The sequence below is a fragment of the Furipterus horrens genome, unplaced genomic scaffold (genome assembly GCF_987537825.1).
Source record: "Furipterus horrens unplaced genomic scaffold, mFurHor1.1.pri manual_scaffold_5, whole genome shotgun sequence".
Classification (NCBI taxonomy): domain Eukaryota; kingdom Metazoa; phylum Chordata; class Mammalia; order Chiroptera; family Furipteridae; genus Furipterus; species Furipterus horrens.
The window spans coordinates 107,269,186-107,288,051 of NW_028327175.1; the positions used below are offsets into that span (position 1 = coordinate 107,269,186).

General features: G+C 42.8%; 1 protein-coding gene across 2 annotated transcripts in view; it reads right to left on the reverse strand.

Annotated features, from left to right (window-relative positions):
• The window catches only part of SHISA9 (shisa family member 9), a 281,819-nt gene that overhangs the window by 12,168 nt on the left and 250,785 nt on the right, over positions 1-18,866 (reverse strand). Inside the window, exons 3-4 of one of the 2 annotated variants that reach the window (XM_090279143.1) lie at positions 12,044-12,199; positions 5,201-5,248 (exon numbers count right to left, since the gene is read on the reverse strand). In XM_090279143.1, the coding sequence (XP_090135269.1) occupies positions 5,201-5,248; positions 12,044-12,199 (204 nt within the window). The remainder of the gene's footprint in view (positions 1-5,200; positions 5,249-12,043; positions 12,200-18,866) is intronic. The other variant, XM_090279144.1, reaches the window with a different exon arrangement.

The following is an 18,866-nucleotide window of genomic DNA, read 5'->3' on the forward strand; positions in this document are numbered from 1 at the left end:
AGGTGTTAGGGAAGTTTGAAATGAATGAGATCTAGCTGGCTTAGCCTCAGAGACATACTTTCAAACTACTCAAATGCTTATTGCAATCTCGCCACAATGGAATTTTCTGCAAAGCAAAGAATCTCCTCCACTGATTCAATTCATGCCCTATAGATTACAAAGGAAGCTCATCAAAAGTTCAGTGTTTGCTGTGCGCTTTTCAAAAGAAGCTGAACTCAGAACCTGGTAGGATTTTATTTTATTTATTTATTTTTTATTTTATTGTTATTCAATTACAGTTGGCCCAATTTCCCCCTACTGCTCTCCCCTGCCCCGCCCTCCCTCTACTCCCACAGTCAATCCCCACCCTATTGTCCATGTCCATGGGTCCTTAATACTTGTTCCTTGACTAGAACCTTCTCCTTCTTTTCCCCCTTATCCCCCTCCTCCGTCCCCTCTGATCACTGTCAGTCTGTTCCTTGTTTCCATGTCTCTGGTTCTCTTTTGCTCGTTTGTTTGTTTTGTTTATTAAGTCCCTCTTAGAGGTGAGATCATATGGTATTTGTCTTTCATTGCCTGGCTTATTTCACTTAGCATAATACTCTCCATTTCCATCCATGCTGTCACAAAGGGTAGGAGTTTCTTTTTTCTTTCTGCTGTGTAGTAGTCCATTGTGTAAATGTACCACAGTGTTTTGATCCACTCTTCTACTGATGGGCACTTAGGCTGTTTCCAGCACCTGGCTATTGTATACAATGCTGCTATGAACATAGGGGTGCACAGGTTCTTCTGAATTGGTGTTTCAGGATTCTTAGGGTATAACCCCAGCAGTGGAATCACTGGATCAAAGGCAGTTCCTTTCATTTTTAATTTTTTGAGGAAATTCCATACTGTTTTCCACAGTGGCTGTACCAGTCTGCATTCCTACCAACAATGCACTAGGGTTTTCTTTTCTCTGCATCCTTGCCAGCATTTGTTGTTTGTTGATATGTTAATGATGGCCATTCTGACCGGTGTGAGGTGGTATCTCATTGTGGTTTTAATCTGTGTCTCTCTGATGGCTAGTGATGATTTTTATTTTTTAAAAATCACCTCCTTATCTTCAACCTTCTCTATACCTTACTGCTCACCAGCAAACTAATAACCCAAATCAGAAAATTTCAAAAGCCTGAATTTCATGAAATAATGTTTTAAGGCTGCTTTTAGGTGAGCTCTTCCTCAAGAGGTCTGCACTCCTATGGAACTGTAACCCAATTTACACATTTTCTTTGCCTTGCACCTCCTGTACATCTCTTGGATGAACATTTATCACTAAACTATATCATTTTTCTTTTTAAAAAAGGGCTAAGATTTATTGAATACCTACTATGTACTAGACACTGTTTTAGCCATTTCACCAATATTATCTTGTTTAAACCCAATGACAAGACAATATCATTTTTCCATGTGACAGAGGAGACCCAAGGCCCGGAGATATGATGTGATTTGGCTGCCAAATTACTCTGCCACAGCTGATAAATAGCAGAGTAAGACTGTCCACCTCCAACGCCTTACCTTCCAGCTGTATCCCCAGCTCAAACACCAACTAAGAAAACAGTTTTATTTTAGCAAAGAGCAAAAATAAATCATGTTTGGAGGAATGCTGGCAAGTAAAAATTGGTGTTAAAGGGCAAATTATGTTTACATCTAGGACTTCATCTTAGAAAAAGGTAGGTCCAAACTTTAGTGTACATAAAATTATCCAGAGGGTGCATTTTAAAAAACGAGTGAAAAAAAATGTGGAGACCCCTCATCCAATAGTTCCAGTTCCTTAGGAGTGGGTGGGCCTAAGATTTACACTTCTAACAAACATTTCCAGTAATTTTGGGTCAAGTCTTTAAGCCATTCTTTGAAGTCTGGGTCCTAGTCCTGGGTGTGATGTAATTTTCCTGTGTGACTTTGAGAAAGATCATTTATCTCAGGGGGACTCAGTTCCCTCATCTGCAAAAGCAGAAAAGCTGAGAGAAGTGTATTTTCTTCATTGAAGTGTAATGCTTGCATTGTCTCATGAAATTACCCCCCCAAACCTGATGGAGGATGGATATTATCATTGCTTCTGCTTTGGAAACAGTAGAAATGGATGTTCTGAGCATGTGAGTGGCTTGCATACAGCCTGATTCTAATCAGAGCCAGGGCGATTACATCGCAGTACTATGCTGGCAGTTTCCCCTAAGTTTAGTATTGCAATGCAGCAGCACTGGACTAAGGGAAAAGTCAGGTTTAAAGATTTACTTTGCAAAATAAGCAGATGACGTTTCTTCATGTTGGTTAAGAGAGTCCACTGGGCTTGAGGTGGTGGTGTCTTCTGTCCCGGGTTTTAAACCAATAGGCCAGGAGTTCCCAGGTTGGTCATGAGTGGATCAACAGCAGTGACCACTAGGGGGCGACCTGCATGGCAAACCTTCAGAAGTCATAAGAGAATAGGGCAAACTGGTATGATCTTTTTGCCATTTCCTGTCCTGGCTGATGGAGTTACTTCCAAAGTGATTTACAGTCAACCTGGGTAAAAGCAAAAAACCTGTACCTTTAGGGACTTTGTCCTTTCCTCTTCGCAGCTACCCCTTCCTTATCTAGCCTCCCCAGATGACACTCACCCCTCTGCCTATTTCTCTGCTCATTCCCTATGTTCCCAAGGTGGGCTCCTGCAACATTCCTGCCAATGGATGTTATGACACTAACTGGTTTTCCTGCAGGGAAAAGATCAGGTGTCAGAAGTGTTTGGGAAATGATGGTTTATACAGAGTCTGAGCTTTTGTTACCACAAGCTTTTTCATGGCCTCTCATTAACTCTCCTGATAACGACAGCAATAGTATCAGTTCTGGACTTCACGCACATATACCTTCCATATGCCAGGCACTGGGACATGTGTTGTACACAGTGTCTCATCTCATTCTTACATGATGTTGCCTCCATTTTATAGACTTAAAAAAGGGGGTGAGCTCATACTGGTTGAGTGACTTGCTGAAGGTAACAAGAATACCAAATGATGGGGCCATGATTGCAACCCAGGCGTGACTGAGGCTAAGTCCATCACACCCTGCTTGTGTCTCTCATTCAAGAAGGTGGTGTGGTGTGAGGGGCGGGAGTCATACGAACTCCCCAACCTTGTTATCATGCCTCATGGAGACTCAGGACTCAGTGTCTAGAGGCTAGAGGAAGACCAGTGAACCCCAAGGAACTTGGCCTGGCCCTCTCTGGGCCCCCTTCTTCCTTCCCTAGACAGGCAGGATAAAATAAAGGTGCATTTAGCAGGGCAGGTGAAATTAGCCGTTTGGGTAGAAAAACAGCTTCCAAGCCCTTGCTTTTGACCTGGCTTGAACCATTTTCTAAGTGCATCAGACAACAACAGGCTGATATAAGGACAGGGATGCTGACTGCCTCCAGATGCTGTCACAGGAATCATAATGGCTTTGTTTTTCACAGGGGAGGAAAAAAAAGTTTATGCCTCAAATTAGTAGGTCTGTCATGTTCCAAATTGTTTGCATTTCTAAAAATGGACATTGACATGTGAACAGTTATTATTTAATGCAAGACCCAAAAATCTGCCTCTCTCAAGGCAACAGCGAATAGTCAAGGGATTCTCATCAGACACCTGGATCTAAAGGTCTGTCTTCTAATACAGGAATCCATTACAGCCCCATTCTCTCCTCTCTCACCCCCTAGAGCTCAGGCTGTTTCTGAGCCTATGGGAACCTGGTCAAAGGCCCCTCTTCAGAACCCTCAGCCCACAGAAAGATACCTAGAGACCTGGTCAAAGGGTTTTAGTTTTCAGACAAAATTTCTCTACTGCAGTGATTTTCCAAGTGTGGTTCCCAGACCTGCAGCATCAGTATCACCTCAGAATCTGTTAGCAATTCAACCCATCAGGGCACTGCCCAAGGCCTTGTGAATCAGCACCTCTGGTGGGGCCCAGGGACCTGTGTTTTAACAACCCTCCTGGGTATGCTGAGCTATGGGCCCAGGCTCCCTCCTCCCCACTCACATGCACTCATTCACCTTATCCCACAGTTTCTTAATCATCCCTCCACTCTTTCTTCTTCTCTCCTTCCTCCACCCACCCCTGTTCAGGTCTCTGCCACCTGGATGACTCCGAGAGCCTCCCAGTGGGTGTCACCAGTGCCAGTCCACTCTCTCCAAATCCAGTCTTCACTTGGAAATCAGAACTATCTATTGAGAATGCAAAATTGGTCATGCCAGTATCCTGCCTAGAGCCCTGCAAAGTCTTCCAATTGTCCCCTGTCCAAGGTCACTAAAGAGGTCTACCTCGACCTCCTTGGGTCAGCTACAGTCTCCCCACCACCAATCCAACAAAGCACCAGGAGTGAAAAAAGAAGAGACAGGTTTCAGGTGTATTCTGAAAAGAGCTGCTCCCATCACACCCCAGTGGGAAATGACTTAGGCATTATAGTCAGACAGACAGACACGGGTTCAAATTACAGCTCTACCACCTACCAGCCTTGTGATGTGAGGCAAGTGAGACAGCCTCGCTCAGATACCCACATCCGTCCTCATCTCTTAAGGAGACTGGCAACACCTACACCACTGGGTCATCAGAGAATTAAATGATAACAGCACAAAGGCGCATAGTGGGGAGGTACCAAGCTATAGCTGCCTCCTGCTCCCCCAGCTAGTTAACAGACTCAAGTCAACCAGCTCCTCAACTTTTGATGCTGCCTCAGGAAAGTTGAAAATAGCATTCTGTTCCCTAAAAGCTTAATCATTCCCAAGGCCCCGGGAATGTTTATCTCTCCCGCAGAAGATGTGTTGTTTCCCTGCATTAATTTACCTTGTGTTTTGCCATTTTCCCTGTGTAGCTTTCTGAGAAAACAACATTTCCTGGAGGTCTTATCTGGGCTGATTTCTGGGAGTAACATTTCCCTTCAGGCAATATATATTGGGAAGTGAGAAGCAGTAATTCTTCAATAATGGGCACCAAGTACACCAGGCCCTCCCACAACACACACACACACACACACACACACACATGCACACACAAATACACACATGCATACACACACAAACACCTATACAGTGGAACTTAGACAGACTTGCAGGTCTACTCAACACAGACACACATGTGTACCGGGTCATAGACAGATACCAGGACTCTCAGTGCCTTCATTGATTAATGTCAAATCCAACAACACCTGTACAAAAGAGCTAGAAAAAGCCATACGGTACCTTTTGGTAACTTAAGTGTCGCCACTGCCCAGTCACCATCAGAACTTCCTAAAAAATAACAATCAAGAGTTGCTCATCTGTTTCTTGCTTCCTGGTTTTGCTGTGCCCTCACACCCAGGTGCTGCTGGAGGCCCCAGCTGGAGCCTCCAAGGGAGGCAGGCCTCAGGGGACACAAGAACAGGGCAAAAGACCAAATGTGCAAATCAAATTATGTGAGGACCTCTTTCCACAAGGCCTTGAAGCCCCCTGCAAAAGGCCTAGGTGTTTTTAGTAATGTAAAGGGAGAGAGAGAATTCTTAGGCAGTGACTAACTCTAAATCTCAACCCTCTCAGAAACAGAGAAAAAGCTGAGTTACATAAGGTGACTTTGGATAATGACAACACTCTGTTGAAAGAGATCAATTCTGATCCTGTTTTACCATAACTTCCCTCCTGAAAAGGCAGGGAGGTGCATTATTAGTGTCAAATTCAAGATAGGGGCAGTCTCTCCTGACTGCAACTTTCAATGCTGGGTGACAGCTATGTTTCAAAAATATTGTTGAATGAATGAAGCATTCAAGTTTCTCCAAGGTGTCACTTTTCCTAAGGTACACAAATTCCCCTAAAAGTTAAATTGGTTATCTGAGAATCCTATAATGCCTGGAATTTTGGTTATACATCAGTTTCTCCAAATTGAATTCCATTTCAGAGGTTCTGAATGCACGCTAGGGGACTCTCACATTATTAGCAGAACCCTATGGGGATCCTTTTCATGAAGTAAAAGATGGCTATAGCTACCCACCCTATGCTTGTCCTTGATAGGCTTTCTCTGTAAGATTGGGGTTTAATCACAGCGGGGCAAACCTGCCCATGTGTCTTTGCAGCAGCTTCTGCTCACTGGCTACAGGTCTGACCACTCAGCGTGCACCACCAGTTCCCTTTCCTTTCTTAGGAATCTACCTGGAAAGACCAAGTTCTCAATATTTCTGCAGTTTCCAGAGCTAGGTCAGGCTACCAGCTGAGAGTAGACGCAGGGAACAGTCTGTGATCTGAATGATTACAGTGCACAAATCTGGCCCCATTTAAACATTTCCGGTTGGCCTCTCAGGCATGCTAAAGGACACTGAAATTGCCATATTCACCCTGCGGATATGAACTCTACACCCTCATCACTCACAGCAGAGGGGGAATTAGAGTGACAGGGAAAGAGTGACAAAGTTAAAATTAAACGGGACCCGCCTGAGATGACTTCATGCTTCTGTTCCTCTGAACGGGGGTCATGGACATCTGGAAATAGTTCTGTGGCCCCAGATCTTCCTGTGTGGGGGGACACAAGCCTGACCATCACTGAGTCACTGACCTCAAAGAAGCCATCTCCCTTCCAAGTCACATCCATCAGTTTGCCTTGAAGGCAGGCGCCGCGCTGCAGTCTCCCCTGCCCGCACTACCTAAGACAGAGCTCAGCTCGGGCGAGGCCATGACAAGTTTTATTTCATAAATCCATTGCAAACAGGGACACTTAATCAGATGTCACATAGGCTATCAATACATATAGTTAAGGTTTCACTATGTAGTTGGCCTAGTGGACATTAGGTAAGTATTTTGGGGGCGACAAGTTAAATTCTTATTTGAAAAGGGATGGGCCTAAGACATTGAGAAGAAGGGGACATGAGGGAACTTTCTGAGCGATGAAAATATTTCTTATCCTTACTGGGACGTTGGTTACCCTAGTGCATGTACATTTCAGTAATCACACTATTATAAAATTATGATCTGTGTCCTTTCACTACATGTAAATTATACTTCAACTAGAGAATACTTTAAATATGTTATATCTCAATTATACACAGCATCATGCGAAAAGTTTTGCCATCAAACAATGAAAAACAGTTAACACCTTACTAAGTTCTCCCTTACAAAAAGAGGAAAATTAGCCTCTTCCTTTCCCTTTTTCTTTCTTTCTTTTTTGTTTTTTGTTATGTCCTTTTGATGCCAGAAATTGCTCTCTGGAAGACAGCATCATTTCATAGAAAGAACATAGGATTCTGAATCAAACAGCCCTGAATATGACTCTTGTCTCTGCCATCTACTAAAAGTGTGACTGGGAAAATTACTTAATTATACGAAGCCTCACTTCCCCCATCGGCAAAATGTTGGGACTAACACAGAGGTGTACTGTTTGGGAGTTCAATGACACTAGCTCCCTTTTTGCCATATCATAAAATAAAAAATCACTAGCAGAGGTCAATTGATGGTTGAAGTCCCTATGCATCATTTAGGGTTTTCACACCATAAAGAAGAGTGAAGAAGGCATTCCCACTGCATCTAAGTGCACTGTTGCTGTGGTTGTAAAAAGTGCTGTTGGAAAATGTGACATGGTCCCAGCAAAAGTAGTCCATCATCTGCCAGTGGTAAAAGAGAAAATATATTCTTAGTAAATGTTTGAATTAAAAACGAAAGCACCTCAGCATTTATAAATCATGCTGGCACCTCCTGTCTCTCTCACCAGGTAACCAGTGTTGCAGTGAAGCATCCAAAGGGCCCGTCTTCAGGAACCTTTGGTGGCTGAGGATTGAAACTCTCAGACACCTTAGAGGAAAAACTAGATGTGGGGCCAATGGGAGATAAATGCCAACGCGGGGGCGATATTCTGTTTGCAAAGCCCATCAGTAATTACAAAAAAAGGTGGTCTTTTTCCAGTTCTGGAGGCAGGATTCACCCCTCTCTGAACTATCAGGTGATGCTGAGGGATTTTCGACGAACACCTCTATCTTGTAAACACTGACCTCTGGGTCTTCACAGGGTAACCACCCCTCACGTGGGTGGCTCAGGCCAGAGAAGTAGTGTGCTTAACTAAAATCTTAGGTGACATTTTGTCTCAGTCTATCACAAGAAACACTTTTTGACTTCAACCTGGGGGGGAAATATTTCTAAAATACTTGAACCCACATTTCTGATTTAGCAAAGAGGTTTAATTGAGTGAAACAAAATGTTTCTCTGATAGACAGTAGCCATTCACCTGGGCATGGGTCCCTGTTGTCCGTTACCCAGGAGATAGATGGGAAGAATGAAGAGTTTGGGCTGCCTCTTTGCTGGTTCTCAGAAAAGTCATGTGCCGTTGGCTTACTTGCTTGTTTACTTTGTGAGGTTTCTGAAGTGAGTTTGCTTTCAAGCATGTCTTTCCCTTCCAACTGGAATGAAAGATATGGGTCTAACTATTTCCTTCAAAGTGCAATCTGGACGATTGTGTTAATCAAGGTACCACTTTATCTTGCAGATTCAAGGAAAAATATAAGCAACAAAAAACTCTGGTCTAGAGATTTAAATATGTGGCAGAATTTACTGAGGATCGACCAAAGACCAGGTCAAGCACTTTCCATGCATTATATTATTAAATCTTTACAACAAACTGTGTATTTTTATTATCTTCATTCTACAGATGGGAAAACTGAGACCTAAGGAGGTTAAGTAATTTCTTCAATTAGTTGAAAATGCCTTAACTAGATCTTAAACTCAGTCCTGACCAGTTGCAGAGGCCATGTGGCATTCTGCCATTTAGCTGATCCCCTCATGCACCTGATTTGATGTGGTGCCTGTCACATGGTATTATTCACTGGTTTTACAAATATGTATTGGGATCACTTATCAAGTTCCCCACATGGTGTTAGATACTGGGGATACATTGATGAATGGGGAAGACTTGGTTCCTATTTCAGTGAGACTACAAGAAAGGGACACCAGATTAAATGTTTGGGGATTAAATGAATGATTGATTGAATGGATGAATGAATGAATGAATGAATGAACCAAACAAATAAGTCAATCCCGTCACTCATTCTTGTACAGAGGACAATGAGGTTTAACCTCTGACATTTCCCTAGTGTTTGGCAATCTTTTACCAATAACTGGGCAGTGAAGCCTTTGGAAACAGAAGATTCTGCAGTCACATGCTAGATGTAAGAAGATGTTACATGCCCAAATTCCTGAATTGTAGAGAGAAAAGAGCTCTCTTTAAACATGAATGAGTGTGCTTTCAACAAGCAAACAAAAAATTAAAGTTAAATAAAAGGAACAACCAACAGTTACTACCCTCTTCTCCCAGAGTTGGAAGTGAATGAGTGAGATAATTTAAAGGCCCACAGGTATTCTAATAACTAGAATGAGTGGAATTGCTTAATTTTCTAATTTTAAAATTAGAATGGAGGGAGCTTGGAGACCATGTAATTTGGCTTCCTCGTTTTTCAAAATAAGAAACTTGGGTTAGAGAGTTTCAGTAACCACCTCAAACCCACTGATATTCTGGATTTTAAAACCACCAAGAGAAATTTATTTTTCAGAGGTATTTTAACACTTGGCAGTTAACCCTAAAAGCTGTCCAAGCCTCCTCTTATTGAGTTGAAATTTTTATAAAATGCATCTGGTTATCAGAGGTTGCTGAGCTTTTAACAGCAAACCATTTTTTAAACAACTTCTTCCCTGGGTAGTAATGATTTCATTAACGAAATGCATTTCATCATTCACACCATGGTCACATTATGACTTAATAAGAGCCCTTGAAAGAATGTTTATTATGAGATTTGCATGTCATTTGTGCAGGCAGATGCAGGCAGTCCCTCGATCAGCTCCTCAGTGGATCTCCACTCACTAGAGATTTACAAGACTGTCTGTGACTCAGATAAGGACTGTGAACTCCCACAATAGTAAAAAAAAAAAAAAAAAAAAAATGGAGAAGAAGAGGATCACATCAACAATATCCAGGGTTGGGGATTGTTCCCCAAGTGTGATCCTTTATAGTTTTTAGAAAATATAGAGGTGCCGCTTCCTTCCTACTAAGCTATTCTTTGATTCTTGTCAAAGACAAGGTCATTCCTTCATTCAACATACATTTCAGGAGTTCTTCCTTTGTGGAAGAAAGAGTTACTCAAAGAGTGCCAAATGAATTTTCATGCTACAAATTTAATTACAAATGCACTGCAAACATTTGCTCTGCACAGGGATCCCACATAAATCCTAAACTCTGAAATCAAAGAGCTCTGTGGCAATATCCATGAGATAGTGGGTTTTGATGGAGGATGAGACTCTAGGCCTAACTAAGTTGAACAAATGAGTCATTTAGGGTAATGTGACCAGTTCAAAAAGAAAAAACATCTGGACTAATTTTTTTTAAGTGTCAGAAGAAGTATCAAGTATAAGATCAGACACTGTTTATTCCTAAATGCAAGGCTCATAAAGGGAGGCAGGCCACCAAATAGTGTATGAGGCTTCCACAGTTACATTGGCAGAGGTGCCCTCGCTTTCTCTCCTAGGCAACAGGCCTCATCCCTTCCTAGTAATATTTGAATCTATTCGAACATGCTTAAAATGCATATGCTATGCAGACATGCAATATGGAATAGAGAAATCTGTGGTCATGGGGTGTAGATGAGGGTTGAGTTGGATGCAGAAATTAAACATGAAATATAGGGGATTGGTGAGTAAGTCTTATGAAGCTTCAGATATAGAAAAGCCTGTGTCAGTCTGCACAACCTGCATCCTTGGTATGATAAATTTGGACCAACCCCTCATTGAATGGTTCCCCTGGAAGTCCTTGGAGATCCAGAAACATAAATTCTTAAAGCTAGTGTTCTGGTTCAAACACTTACCAAGCTCCTAGTATGTGCCAGGCTCTCTGCTGGGCACCAATATGGTTGTTTTATGAGTCTGCTGTTTGTGGGCCATGGCAACCACAAGCATCATAGACATGTGACAGTGTCTGTGCTTTGGTTTCTGATGTGGGTGTACAACGGAATTAGGATATTTCACACTGGAATCGATCAGCTAGTGTCTTCCACTGCATCTCTAATGAGGGGCTTGGCAGTGGAAGAAGAAAAGAGGATGAGAAGCTGATAATGAAAGAAAGCACATGGTCTGTGGGTCTTGTGTTTGCCCAAAGTCTGACTTAGCTGTGGCTGTTGCTTTCATCCAACAGAACTCTACTACGAGTACATTCTTATGGACCCTGGATCACTGACACACTCCCTCATGTATGAGTTGGGGGAATAGACTGAAGGAGACCCAGGGCCATGGGAGGGTAGTAGCAGGAGCATAGGCTCCAAAGTATAAAAACACAGGGTCAAGTTTCAGCTCTGTTGCCCACAGACTGCTTGATTTGGGACAAGTTACATTAGCCTCCTTGAATCTCAGTTTCTTAATCTGAAACTGAGACAATAATTGTTTCTTCCTCTTTGGATGACTGTGAGAACGAGACAGTGTACAAAAGGCCCAATGCAAGGTCCTGCACTTGGTAAGAGCTCAGTTAGTGGTAGCTCCAGGCTGCCTGCCCCAGTAAATATTTATACCCTGAAGAGCAGAAGCTTCCTGGGATAGGAATGTTATACTTATCCACTCCTCAGAGACAGGATGCCTGTGTGGATGATCAGTGCTACCCACTAAAGGGCAAGGCATTTGGAGACTCGGTGTCCTGGATTCTATATCTAGGTTCCCTGAGGATTCACCAGGGCACACGGTGGATGAGGAAGGGGCTGAGGTGTCAGTGGGACCAAATGAGCATACAACAGACCCTCCTCCCCAGGAATTAGTCCCAACACGTGCCCCTCGCCCACCCGTCACACCCCACACAGCAAGGTAGGAATTGACCTGGCCCTTAGCAAACTGTATCCCAAGTAGAGACCCAGAATATATAGAATAAATAGGCAGAATGATTGATTGATTGATTGATTGATAAAGAGAAAAAGAGACAGAAGAAATAGAAATGAAGAAAGAGAGAGGTTAGAAAGATAGAAAAAGGAGTGGATTGAAGTTGGAGAGGGATCTGGAAGGAGCAGAAAGGCAGAGGAGAGGAAGGAGAAACAAAACAGCACTTACCGACGGCCTTCAGGGAGGCGTACTTGTTGAGCTCCTTGCCAGGAGGCTGCTGTTCATAAGGGTTGGAGATCTGGCCCAGGCTGGGGTACGAATGTGGATGGCCCATCTGCTGCAGCAAAGGGGAGGTGGGCACTGCGTTGTTCATCTGGGTAGGGTCTGGAAATGGAGAGAGAGAGGGGGATGGTCACAGGCAATGCGGATCCTTCTGCCCACCCCCACCACATCGCCATAGTCACTGAGACCAAAACTCCCGACACTGTGGGGAACAACTGAACACAATCTTCACTGGAGAGCAGGCGAGGACAGATGGGCAAAGGCAAAGGATGTGCCCAGAAAGTCCCCACCTCTCCCCTAAATTAACACAAGGTCCTAGCATTGTAGGGCCTACTTTTGTTATTGAAACAATATATGAATAAAAAGATCATTAACTTCAGTAATATCCAAGGAGATGCAAGTCAGGACAACAGCAAGAAGCCATTCCTTTGCCAAGGGACTGGCAAAAATTAAGATAGAAAGATACTAACACCAACAAAGATGTTGGGCAGCCTCATGAACTGACAGTGCACATGTGATTGGCTGTATTTGCAAAAGGGAATCTGGGCATAGGTGTTGAAATGTAAAGTGCATGTGTATGTCGACCAAATAATACTATTCTAGGGACTGAGCTTCAGAAATGTAAGCATCAGAATATAAGGATATTTGTTCAGAGATGTTCTGTGCACCATTGTTTGTAAAGTGAAAACACACACACATACACACATACACACACACACACAGAAACAATCTGAACTCCTATCAATATGGGAATTCTTTTTTAAATTTTAACATTAATTCATTTTATTTTATTACTTTTGAGCATGTTTAGTCTCTTATTTTCATTAACTCGATTTTAATTATGTAATAATTGATATGTACCAAATATACATACACATATATGTAAGTTATTAACCCACCACCCAACTTAGGAACTAGAACATAATCCATGCTCACAAAATTCTTAAATAACTTATTGTATGTTCATATTGTGTAAAAACATTTACATATATATGATGGAATATCAATCATTCATTAGAAAAAATGAGTTAAAAAATCAGTTAACTCTATCCATCTCAACTGGATAATTTCTAATGATTTTATATTGTCAAGAGGAAAAAAAGTCAAAGCAAAGAAAATAATATAGCATTTTTGTTAAAGAAAAGAATATCTATACAAATTTTTGTGTGCTATGGTTTGCAAAGAAAGAAAAAATATGTCAAGACACACAAACTGAATACTGGCTACTAATGGAAAATGAGACTCATGGGGAGAGAGTTTCAAGAGCGTTGCTCTGAGGAAGTATCTTTGAGTTGAAATCTAGAGATGGGGATGTCAGTTAGGTATGGTAGAGGTAGAAGGTGCTGGGAAGGCTGCTCCAGGCAGAGGAAGCATGGATAGGAGCCATGAGGAGTTGGAGAAAACACTGCATTCACAGAAACTGAGAAAACACTCCCTGGCCTTTAGCCAGGCATAGCTGGAGAGCAAAGTGTGAGGGAGGTGGGACAAGCTGGGGCTGGAGAGGCTGGCAGGCCCTGGAAGACCCTGTTAAGGGTTTCCATTTTCACCCTGAGAGCAATAGGATGGGGCAAGAATGAAATGGGAGATAGGGATCAAGGTGACATAATCATGGCTCCATTGCAGGCAGGAAATGAGGGTTCTCTGTAGCTTCACGAAGCACATGTGCAGATCCTGATAAAGCTGGCACTACATGCTGGTGGTGCCTTGAAAGATTCCCAGCACATGTACCCATTTCCCAGCTGCTGGAAACAGCTCATAGCTACTCCTCGTATCCAGAGAATCGCTCTCTAGGCTGGTGGGAGCCACTACTCAAGGCTTAGTGTGCTTCATGCACCTCACCCTCACCACCTGGGGTGGTCAGCAACCAATGTCCGGCTGACACTAAGGTAAGAAGACCAGCCCCTTGCCTCAAGGTATGGAATGAATTATGGAGCAATGGATATCACAGAGCTCCCAAGGATTGGGACCAGTTTAGAGCAGGGGTTGGCATCTCTTTCTGTAAGGGTCCACATTGTAAATGGGGTAGGCTTGGCCATCCAGTTACAACAGCCTCTGTTGTAATTACCCAACTGCCCTTGTAGCAAGAAAGCAGAATAAACATTATGTACATGATGGGTATGGCTGTATGCCAATAAAACTTTATTTAGAAACATAGGTGGTGGTTGGATTTGGTCCAAGGGCTGTGGCATGACAACCTCAATCTAGACTTTATCTGGGACTGAGATCCTTATGTGTGGCTCCTTTACCTTGAACATTTTGTTTTCCTCACAGCCTTAGAGGGGGTGTGTGTGTGTGTGTGTGTGTGTGTGTGTGTGTGTGTTACCTGAAGGGCACTCCCTCTAGTCTCATGCCCTGAACCTCTCTCTTAAGCACTTCTTCTAGACAACTGAACCCATGACATGCATGGAATAGCTGGGCTTTAGAAACCAATAAACCTAAATGGAAAGAGGCAGGGATTCTACAGCTGAGACACAGAGATGAGGAGAGTATTTTTATCACTACATGCCTGGGCCATCACACACAAGCCCAACTGTCTAAGAGAAATGTCACCAAACATAAGCCAAGTACCCAGCCTCTGGCCTGTATCCAAGAAGGCAGGCATAGCCTTCTCCCATGATAGCTCTTTGGCTAAGACTCAACTGGGTCAGGGGAGGCTGAAGATTATTGAAGTAATGATGGAAAAGGTATTGCATAAGGTACAGCTTTCATTATACCCAGGACCCCAGGATCCTCTGACATTTTCCTCTCCAGGGTAACCTGCTGTGGCGGTCTGTGTGCTTCCCCTGGGCATGTCAGGCCAGACAGGTCTTATGCCCAAATGTTGGTCCATTGGAAGTGGCTTACTGTAAGTTCTCACTGTTTGCTGTTCTGTGCTTTTTCTCATGATATATTTTTCTAGTGAACAGCTACTGTTTCTGTGTGTTCAGAACCACCACTTCCTTTGGCACACTGCTTCATCCCCACTTGAGTCATGAGATGAGCTGCCAATCATGGTAACTGCCTTAGTTTGGGTTTCCCCAGAATAAGTCACTGAGATAAGGACTCAAGTGCAAGCAAGCAAAAATGGGAGGTGATCTTGGAAATACTGATAAAGGGGTAAAGGGGCAAGGGGAGTAAAACAGGGAAGAGAAAGTAGCAGATAAGGAGTGCAATGCCAAACAAGAGGCAACTGTGGTGAGCTGGAGTTTAATTCCACTCTGAAATTCTGGTATGTTGGTATGGGATGCGTGTCTCAGAATTGTGTCACCCTAGGGCGAGGGAGCACCCGAGTATTTATACTCTAACTCCTATTAGTCATTGGTTGAGGGCTTGGAGACAGTCATTCCTAAGCACTTGCAACCTGTCATGTCCATGAGCAAAGTGAGCTGGCAGTTGGAAATCAAGCTAGTATCTCACCCTTTTGGCCACAGAAGTGAACATGTGACCCATATCAGACCGATCACAACACCTCCTTCTTCTCACAGTGACTGGGACAGAAGTGAGTGTGTGATCTAGGCCAGACCAATCAGAGTTCTTCCCTGATTTTTTCTATTTGGAACCCTTGGTGTCCAGAAGCTAGGAGGCCATGAAGTCAAGTGAGTTTAAATCTACCACATGGACAAAACCTTCTTTTATTGTAAAGAAATAAGGGCAATAAAAGATAAGCAGAGTAGACAGAGAAACCCCTTTCTAAATAAGATAGTATGCTTTGGGATTACTGTTATTTGCAACATAGACTGCAAGTAACAGTCATCTGGAACTGATCAGAAGGTAGGCTGAACATGGTGCTATAAGGCAAGGCCAGAGGTCTTTGTCAGATAGAAAAGGCATTACCCCTGGATTTTCTACAGAGCTTCAGGAGATATTTCAAAGAGCAAATTTCTTAAGTAGTACATAAAGAATGCTCAAGGATATTCATAAGCTAATTAACTAATGTCTTAATGGTAGGTCCCCCATTTTTTCCCTGGAAATAGATCCCAAACACTAGCCTGTCTAGTTAGAGTTGACACCTTCTCAGCCCATCAACCAGTGGGAGCCCTTCCTCCCATCTCTTTGCTCTCTTGGTCTCAGACCCCACCCACTAGGCTCAAATCTTATTTCCAGTCCAGACAAGAGAAATGTTAAACACTTCATTAAAAAAAATATGTAGAGATGTTCCTCACCAATTGGGACTGCCTTTTATATTATTAAACAGAATATTTAATATTCCATTATAAAGTATTTGCTTTTGGATGATTCTCCCAAGTCCTGAGCTACCTCAAGGGCAGTGAGTAGTTACTTAATGTAAGTGGGCATGACAGAGATGGCTCACCAAAGTGATCCTTCACAAAGGAAGAGATGAGGCTGCCCCAAAGTTCCTGCTTTCACATTCAGAACCACAGGAAGCACATTTCTGGCACTTTTAGACAGTCATTTTGCACTAGCTTCCATGCATTGAATAATCAGAAATATTGAAACCAGTCTCAGGGCAGCAATCAAGAATTATTAAATAGACTCTTGTGACTCTTTTTTTAAAAAATATTATTTTCATTTTACTGAACAGAAAGATGGGCCAGACCTCTCAACTCAGTTTCTCTGTGAGTCTTCCACAAATATATCCAGCAAAGGGGGAGAAACCAAAGTGTAGATGGGAAGTAAGCCCAGGTTGGCATCCAAAAAAACGTGGATAACATCAGGGTTATAACCTGCAAATCTTGCCCTTGCCAATTGAGAGAAGGTAAAGATAGATAGAGAGATTGATATAGATAGGTGATAGATAGATAGATAGATTTGAACATATAGATATTCTTTTGCACAGTCATGACCATAAAGGGAACCCACAGGCCCCAACAATGTCTTATTCTCAGCAGGATCATTTCTCTTCTAGACACGCTTTCTGCTCACTTCATCTCTATAGAAAGGTATTTCCTACCCAATGCCACAAGAAGACTTTCCCTGCCACATTATAATTTTGCAACTCATTCTGAAGCTTAGAAATAATTAACAAGAAGTTGATGTTTTGTGATGCTGCATTCTGTCAAGACCAAGTCAGCAAACAAAAAGTTGATGGCATCCCTGTGCTGTGCTTCCTAAGGGAAAAGAGGGGCCTCAGGTATTTAATGAAATTTTTTTTCAAAGAAAGATTCAGTTACTCTAATTGGAAGCATCTGGCAGGTTTCCACCACGTAAGTGTCATTATGGTGTGATATATCTTAGTCACCAAACAGAAGAATGGAATGAATGCAATTCAGATAGGCTCAGTTAAGGTAAAAATGCTCAATTGCAAACACTGGGATGATGCTCCAGGTTTCTCAGTGCAGAAGAGACAAATAACTACTATCAGAAACTAGATCAATTTGGTTCACCTTGGAAGAAAGGCAACACAACAGTAAGTCATGGCAGATCACAAAGAAGAATAGCACAGAAAAGAATGAGATAATGCAATGCTATTGTTTTGTGGGAGGAGACAGATACCGTGTCACTCCCGAGTTGGACTGCACAGCCATTCTCGGCGGTGCAGATAGACTCTTAAGAAGCTACACCATCGTCTCTTGAGGCTCTGTAGCTTCAGCTCCACTGGAGAGGACACTCCAGCATCATCGCAAGATGTCGATTCAACACGGGAGGAGACAGATACCGTGTCACTCCCGAGTCGGACTGCACAGCCATTCTTGGCGGTGCAGATAGACTTTTAAGAAGCTACACCATCGTCTCTCGAGACGGACGGCTGCCGACGATTGTTTTGTGGAGCACATATTACATGTCAATCACTTGATAAAGAATTTCTTTGTAGCTATAAGTTCGTTTCTGTTTTGTTTGTTCATTTATTTTGTTTTTTAGATTCCACATATAAATAAAATCATATGCTATCTCTCTTCCTCTGTATGGCTTATTTCACTTAGCATGATGCCTTCTAGGTCCATCTATGTTGTTGCAAACAGTAATATTCCATTGCATATGCCAACTGGTGGTCATTGGCACCATTCAATGCCAATAGGAATCCCCAATTTGAGCTGCTGTGAAGAAGGAAACTATTCAGAGCAAAAGAGCTCAATTGCGATACAGCATGGCTGTGAAAAGAGCACAGCTGTGAGGTGGCCCTGGGGCCCCATCCCTATGGGTCTAGAAAGCTCTGCTCTTCTATATGCTGGTCTGCTTTGTGCCGCACTGGTCTGCTCTGCTTTGCTCTGGCAAGACATCTTCAGTATTTCACCTCAGCCTGGGAGACACAGTCTTCCGTGGAAAGGAAAGTATTCTCCCAGAGCTGGGGGGCAGCTGGCTTATATGGACAGAAGTGGTCCCTGATTGGTTCTTCCTCATGCAAATGAGGACTCCAAGTCCTCACGGTTTTATTGGTCCGAAAGGCACAGTCTTGACTGGTCAAGTAGAGCCACTACGATTGGTCAGAGCTGCACAGCTCTGATTGGAGAAACACAGTTCAGGCAGGCAGTTCAGTGAAGACTTCTCTGGGAAGTGCAGCTTCCATGAAAGGCCTCTGTGCAGCAATGACTGCTAGGCTCTGTTTTTAAAAATTTGAGCCCAGTTAGCCACCAAGAGCCCTTCTTAGTAGGTGTCTTTTTTTCCTCAGAGTTAACATATATATGTATTGATACCATATCTTCTTCATCTGCTTGTCTATTGATGGGCACTTGAGTTGCTTCCATATCCTGGCTATTGTAAATAATGCTACAATGAATGTAGAGATGCATGTCTCATCTCAAATTGGTGTTTTGCATTCTTTGGATAAATACCCAGAAATGAAGTTGTTGGGTTTTATAGTAGTTCCATTTTTAATTTTTTGAGGAACCTC